This window comes from Pinus tabuliformis, chromosome X (assembly GCF_031772625.1).
Source record: "Pinus tabuliformis cultivar Carrire ecotype Pingquan chromosome X, CPIR1, whole genome shotgun sequence".
Lineage (NCBI taxonomy): Eukaryota > Viridiplantae > Streptophyta > Pinopsida > Pinales > Pinaceae > Pinus > Pinus tabuliformis.
The window spans coordinates 730,396,949-730,404,558 of NC_142308.1; the positions used below are offsets into that span (position 1 = coordinate 730,396,949).

Genomic DNA, 7,610 nt, shown 5'->3' on the forward strand with positions numbered 1-7,610 from the left:
AGATTTAGTTAGTAGTATTTAAACCCTTCTCATGCATTTAGAGAAGGGTCCTGAAATTTGTCAAAAACTTATCCCCAGAACATGCACTTTTATACCCTCTGAGGAGGTTTTGATGAATGAATGGAACAGGATTTATTGATATCTGCATTTAATATCTGCTAATGATGTTGCACTTCTGTACTCTTAGTGGATGTTGGATAAAGAAGAGATAAATCATTATCACTTGAAGCTCATGAGTAGGACTAGTTATAAATGGTACTTTTATCTCTTAACTATTTCTGCCTTTGTGTTAAAAGTGATATTCATGTTTAGTTGTTTATATATTGATGCGTGAATGCTTGAGTTATCATTTGGCACTTTTGTACGGTGATAGCTATTTATTTATGCTTAATGTATGAATAGATTATTATGCGATATGTTTTCACAACTGTTTCGTCTAATTTTTTATATGAAGTGGTTCATCTCTATTGAATTATTTTCTCATAACAGTTGAATGATCTTTATTACCAATTGTTATTTGAAATCATTTTAGATCGCATAACAGAAGGATTGCACCCCGGGTTAGTGTAGAATTAGATGTTTATGTTTATTAGAATAAAATTTGCATTTTATTAGATTAGAGTTAGAATTAGAGCATCTCACTTAGGAACTTTTAGAAAGGAAATATCGATTCTTCACACACGCACACATAAATTGGGAAACTAGTCCCATATCCCCAATTGGACCCACTATACCAAACGGAAAAGGAGCTGCCAACCAAGGTCCAGACCGGGTGGGTATCCCCCTTGTTGTAGACCCGATTTTCGAGGCTTCAACAGGTTGATAAGGAGTTCATAAAAGGTGGAACTAGAAAATAGTACATAAACATAAATATAGGTATGCCTCTACTTGCCCCCTAAAGGTGAGAGCACTAACTCTTGCATGGCGTTGTAAGCGGTGGCTCCATAGCAAATAGACTATATCCATAACAGATAAGTTATAAAACATGTATAAATAAAGTAAATAGAACAAATATTTAATATCATAAAATAATGGTAGACTTAATTTTAGCCAAATTACAATAATATACCTTGAGTTAATGACAAATATTAATCAAATATGCCATAGAAAATAGACTATATCCATAGCAAATGAGTTGTAAAACATGTATAAATAAAGTAAATAGAACAAATATTTAATATCATAAAATAATGGTAGACTTAATTTTAGGGAAATTACAATAATATACCTTGAGTTAATGACAAGTATTAATCAAATATGTGCTTAAAATATAGATGGAAAATATCTTGGAAAGAGGCCAAATCAAATTCCAAACTTAAAACCTAAATTAAAAAATAATATAAGTTTGCAAAATCTTTTAACTTAAAACAACAAAATATCAATTGTATACTAATTTATATATAAGATTAATACGTGAGAAACATATTTTAGACAAACAAGTACAATACAATTCATCTCTCTTGTAGGAATATTTCCATTTTAGATCAAACAACAAATTATAAATATAGATGGTCCTTACAAAAGTATTTTATAAAGGGGCTTATTTTATTATTTGTTTAGCCAAAAAATTGTAATCCATTTGTGTTGATATTTCGTCACTCTATTGGTCAATAAAGTTGACTCTTTAGATTCAAGCTTCAGGAGCGTTTTTGTCAAAAATGTTTCATTTTGCAGAGGCGGCAATAGCCTTGTTTGACGCATTAAAACTACTTTGGTAAAATCATTGTCCCTGTTTTAGGATGTTTCTGCCTTCTAGCTTTGTGAAACGTGTGCCGCATGGGACTAAACTCTATCTTGTTTAATGCATTAAAATTCCTTGGTAAGGTCGTTGTCATTGTCTTGGGATGTTGTTGCCTACTAACTCTCTGAATCCCGTGATGCATGGGATTATTCTTTTAAATAAGGCCACATAGTTGGAGACCGAGTGGTGTCCTTTCTCTTAGATTTGTCTAAGAAGCTCCAAGGTCTAGTTGTGATAGCAGCTATAGGAATTCAATTTATTTATGGCCTCCTCCGTGCAGGTGCATGAGAGGGATCACTATGAAAATGTGTTGGGAGGGAGTGAAACTATGTTACTATACACAAATTTTGCAGTAAAAAGAGCACCTGACATAAAATAGAAAGAAAGATGACCAAATGAGGAAGAGGGGTATGCATGATGATGTAACTCCGGTACCTTACAACCTTTTTGCGAAACTATCATGATCAAGCTTGAATGACAATTCCATAATAATGAATCATGATCTGTCAGCAAAGTCTTTTAGTGTTGATGTCATGTTTGCTACAGCTGGTGCTGCAATGGATGGTCGTATCTATGGTGGGCAGCTTTCTGCATAGCCTTGCCTATACAGCTTCGTTGAAAAGCCCGTCTATGATATAGAAAAGGAAGGACAGGACATCTATGGGGTTGTTGCGTCTATGAGGCTTCTTGTTTACATTAGACTATGCATTTCATAGTATGGTTGCTAGGCTCTAATGGCATATCTAGATTACGCATTTCATAGTATGGTTGTTGGGCTCTAATGGCATAGGTGATACCCCTATTGTGAGAACCCAAAGGCTAGGCCTTCTATTCTACAGTGCAATGTGAAAAGTAGCCTTAACACCTTCAATAAAGTAATGTAATGTGTGTGGGTGGGTAGTTGCATGTGGCCAAAGGGGACACTCCTTTAAGGATCTATAGTATAGTTTAGGGATGAAGGTTAAACTAAAATATGTGGGAAGGGGCGAAGGTAAAGCTAAAATATAAATGTGGGGCTGTGTGGAGAGAATTTATGCAAACTAATATTAAATAATGTGGGTTGTAAAGAGAGAATCTTTGCAAATTAACATAAAATTGTCATGTTAATAAAATTACAGTAATGTTATTAACATTTATAACTATTTTTGTAAAGCCTTGTGCTTGGTCATGACATCTTGCTAGTGCATTCCTCCTTCTAAATCATTGACTCTAAAGCATTCACTTTTTCACACAAATTTTCATCTTATTTTTTATATTTTTAAGTTGAAATTCAATGTTTGATTTAATTAAAATCATAGCTCTATCATACTTTGAAAATCACTTTAATTGCTATGCAAAAGCAATTACTAAAGTCTCTCTTTAGTTGTAGCCAGTGCACTTTCCATATTAGTATTCTTGCTCTTCAATTTCATAAAATCCTCTATATTTTATTTATGTGAAGCCATAGCTTCTATTTCATACTCTAATAACTAATTTGTTTCATGTGCAGAAGAAAGTTGCACTTGCAAAGGGTCACAAGCAAGGGAAGAAGACTAAGTGCGTGAAGGCCAAGTATCAGGACATTTCCCTTCGATTCGGTGAAGACATAAAGATGGGAGACGTGCTTGATACAAAAGACAGGGTCTTGGTTGGTTGTGTGTGTGGACGGACTTACTCAACGACCAGACTCAAATAGTGGACTTCCAAGATTTGGGGGCACATTTTGATAGACCTCCCGTTTGTTCAATCACTAGACCGACGCTAGTTCGTTGTTCGTTTTGCGAGGGTTGATTACACCACATGGATTCTATCAAAATTTTGGCATATAGAGCATACCCCATTTCTACTAAAAAGTTGGATCCCTCTATTCGATCCTGAGAGGGAGCAGCTTGGAGCAGGGCCACTATGGGTAAGACTCCCTGGTCTGCCCCTTCACTTCTGGTCTGAGGACATCTTCCGCCGTATAGGGAATGCCCTAGGAACCTATCTGGAAATATGTCTTTGGCACGGATTCTAGTACACCTTGACACCAGGGAAGGCCTAAAGGAGCATATTACTCTGCACTGGAAGCACTACATGTGCACACAGATTCTTGACTATGAGGGTATCCCATTCTGTTGTAGACATTGTCACAAGGTTGGGAATTTATTTAAGGAATGTCTACTGAACAAGAAATCCACAGCTTCGGAACACAAAACAGAGGATCCAGTCATAGAATCAGAGGTAGCTAATCATCGAGCGACCATTAGCAATGCCTTGAACAAGGTTGCCAAACAGACTCCGAAGAAGCACGACAATGCTCCCATTCGGCCTCCTTCACCTCCCATGACTAGGGCTCGGGCAGCTGCGCTCTCTTCAGGTAATTCTAACCTTTGTTCCTTTGTTTTTTCCTTTTCGTCCTGTGCATCTGCATTTGACTCATCTGGGCAGCATTTCTTTGTCTCATATGCTCCGTCTCCTCACTCCTTGGCTTGCCCTCTAAACCCTCCCCCTCCGACTATCTCCTGTACCCCTCCCTCGTTCCCTAGGCCGACCAATTCTGTTGATCAATCCACTGCTTCCAATTCTAGGAATCACTCACACCCTTACAACCTCCATTCTCTCAATTGGTCTTTGCCTTTGGACACCATAGGAATTGGGTTATTATCCCCCTCCATTCCCCCGAAACCTCCATGGGGTCGACCTTCTTCAATTTCCAAGGCCAAGATTCAGGCGGGCATGGATGTTATTGCAAGTCGTCAACTAGCCATTGACCAGGTTCTTAGAGCACAGAACACCCTGGTGTCCTCCCCCTCATGAAGCTGCTCTCTTTCAATTGCAGAGGGTTAGCTAGTCCCACTAAAAAACTAGCTTTCCGTAGGCTCTTGAACATTGAACGTGTGGATGTTATTTTCCTTCAGGAGACTCTGGGTTTAGCTGAGCCCATCTCACACCTTCTTGAATCCATGCTACCTGGATGGAATTTCCATGCCCTGGATGTTAATGGGAGGTCTGGTGGCATTGCACTGGGTTATAATCCCAGGCTGATCAAATTGATCAATATTTGGGGGGGAACAGGATTCATTGGGGCAGATTTCTTCACACCTGAACTTGGCATTGAAATCAGAATGATCAATGTTTATGGACCTTGTCAAAACCAGGTCTTTTTTTGGGATCAATTACTCAAATCCAGCCTCCTCCAAGTGGATAACCTTATTCTGGGAGGCAACCTTAATTTCTCTATTGGTTATTCAGAATCATGGGGACAAAAATGCAAATTGACTCATTATTGGACTACTTCAAGAATTTTTTGGAGGATCATGGATTAATTCATATTCCTTCGGCCAGACTCCAACCCACCTAGAGGAACAGAAGGACTGGGGATGCTATGTTTGCTAGAAGATTAGACCGTTTCCTCCTAAAATAATGATTGCTAGGACAAGGACGCATCTATCATCAGTGGGTTGGTTGGGGGGTCTATCGGACCACTCGCCCATTTACCTTGATCTCATTGGTCGAGTCAACAAGCCAAAAGCACCATTCAAGTTCAATGTTGCATGGTTAAAAGACCCAGATTACATCAAGCTTGTTATTGACTATTGGAAGACCCATCCACCTAGTGCAGGAGGAAATCTATCAGAAGGGTTTGCTCACAATTTAATCAACCTAAAGCACCTTTCCATGAGCTGGGCTCATAATAAGAGACTGAGCGATGATGAAACCCTGAGAAACATTGAAGCAGAGATTGCTAAAATGGAAGATGAACATGGGAGTGGATATCTGACTGCAAAGCACAAGGATCAACTCACATCCCTTGTCACTCAGAGGGATAATATCCTTAAAGACAAAGAAGAATCGTGGAGGCTCTGGAGTCGTGCTATTTGGCTACAAGAAGGAGACAATAATACTAAGTTCTACCATAAATTTTCTAATGGACACAAAGCAATCAATACCATATGGCAAATGACTAATGAGTAGGGCATCAGGGTACATTCCTTTCAGCATTTGGCCTCCCTCGGCACCTCACACTTCAGGAAACTCTACAAGGCCCCTCCCAATGCATCCCTTGCTGAAATCATTAGGGTTGCTCGACTTTTCCCCCGCTTTGTAAATCAGGAGGATGTTGAGGACCTCAATAAGCCTATTTCAATGGGGGAGCTAGAATCTACCCTGAAATGGTTCAAGAAGGACAAGAGTCCTGGACCAAATGGCTGGCCTGTAGAGTTCTATACCGCATTTTTTGAAATCCTTGGGGAGGACCTCCTCAAAATCATTGAAGATTGTCGCACTACAAGGCGCATGTACGAGGCCTTCAACTCCACATTCATTGCACTCATCCCTAAATCTGATAACCCAGACTCCTTCAATGATTTCCGCCCTATCTCACTTTGCAACTGTATATACAAAATCATTGCCAAAATCATTGCAAATCGCCTCTACCCCATTCTATCCTCCCACATCTCCTCTGAGAAATTTGCTTTCCTTCAGGATCATCAGATACATGAAGCTATTGGTACAACCCAGGAGGTCTTGCATTCCATCAAGACAAAAAAGCTGAAAGGTATGATCCTCAAGGTAGATCTCTCAAAAGCCTTTGATCGTGCTAGTTGGTTATATATAAGAATGCTTTTAACTCATTTAGGATTTCCTCTAGATTTCATCAATTGGATTATGTGTTGTATAACAAATGTATCTTTCAGTGTTCTCATAAATGGTTCGGCTTCTCCCTTTTTCCACTCGGAAAGGGGACTCAGACAAGGCTGCCCCCTCTCCCCTCTATTATTTCTACTAATTATGGAGGGTCTAAGTAGGCTCATCTTGGAAGATCATAGGCTGGGCCGCATACAGGGAATTAAGATCTCTAACAATTGCATACTGACTCATTTACTTTTTGTAGATGATGTCCTGCTTTTCCTTAATGGAGGTATTGGGGATCTGACTGGGCTACAATCTATCATGTCCATCTTCAGTATTGCAATGAGTATGGAGATTAACAACAATAAGTCTACCATCACTACATCGGGTTTCTCTCCTCATGAAATTCAATATGCCCTCCACAAGTTTCCCTTCACTCTACACACCCTGGATGATGGACTAAGATATCTTGGATACCAGCTAAAACCTCACTACTATAGAATTGTTGATTGGCTATGGTTGGTTGCCAAGATCGAGAGAAGACTCAGCATTTGGCATCACAAATATCTATCTAGAGTAGGTAGACTGGTCCTCATAAAAGTTGTTCTGGAGGCCACACCTGTCTACTGGATGTCCCTAGCATGGATCCCTAGGGGCATTCTCTCCAGAATACAAAACCTATGCTGCAAATTCCTTTGGAAAGGTAAACAGGAAGGAAGGATTTTTTCTTGGGCCCGATGGGATCTAATAGCTCTGCCCAAGAAGTGGGGTGGATGGGGTATTAAAAGTCTGGCACACTTCTCATCTTCTCTGGCTGCTAAATTGGGGTGGCAACTACTCACCACTTGCAACTTATGGACGAGGGTTGTCTCCATGAAATACATTCACCCCCTCAACACACTGGATTGGATCAGACACCCCACATGGAACAAAACATGTATATCTATTATATGGAAAGCAGTTCTCAACTCCTTGCCACTCATTAGGGAAGGGATTACCTGGAAAATTCACTCTGGCACTTTGGTGCGCATTGGCTTGGATCCTTGGATAGGAAGTGGCAACTTACACAGGCTCCCACAGGATTTAATCACGCTGCTCAACAACGCTGGCATCTCACATTTAGATCACATAGCGGATCCTGAGAGCACCACCCTCTTCCAACAAGCGTGGAAAACTGCTCATCAACTAAACCTTCCTCAAATATGGCATCAAAATTGGGAATCATATTTAATATCCCTCACAGAATCTCATATCAGGATCACAGACGGTGAAGATG

At 39.8% G+C, this 7,610-nt stretch overlaps 1 protein-coding gene across 1 annotated transcript; it reads left to right on the forward strand.

The window, feature by feature from the left end:
* Window positions 1-5,125: 5,125 nt before the first annotated feature.
* LOC149142007 (uncharacterized) lies at window positions 5,126-5,677 on the forward strand. Its single transcript, XM_089451378.1, has one exon. It carries the CDS (start codon window positions 5,126-5,128, stop codon window positions 5,675-5,677), a length of 552 nt encoding a protein of 183 aa, XP_089307504.1.
* The last annotated feature ends 1,933 nt before the right edge of the window (window positions 5,678-7,610 follow it).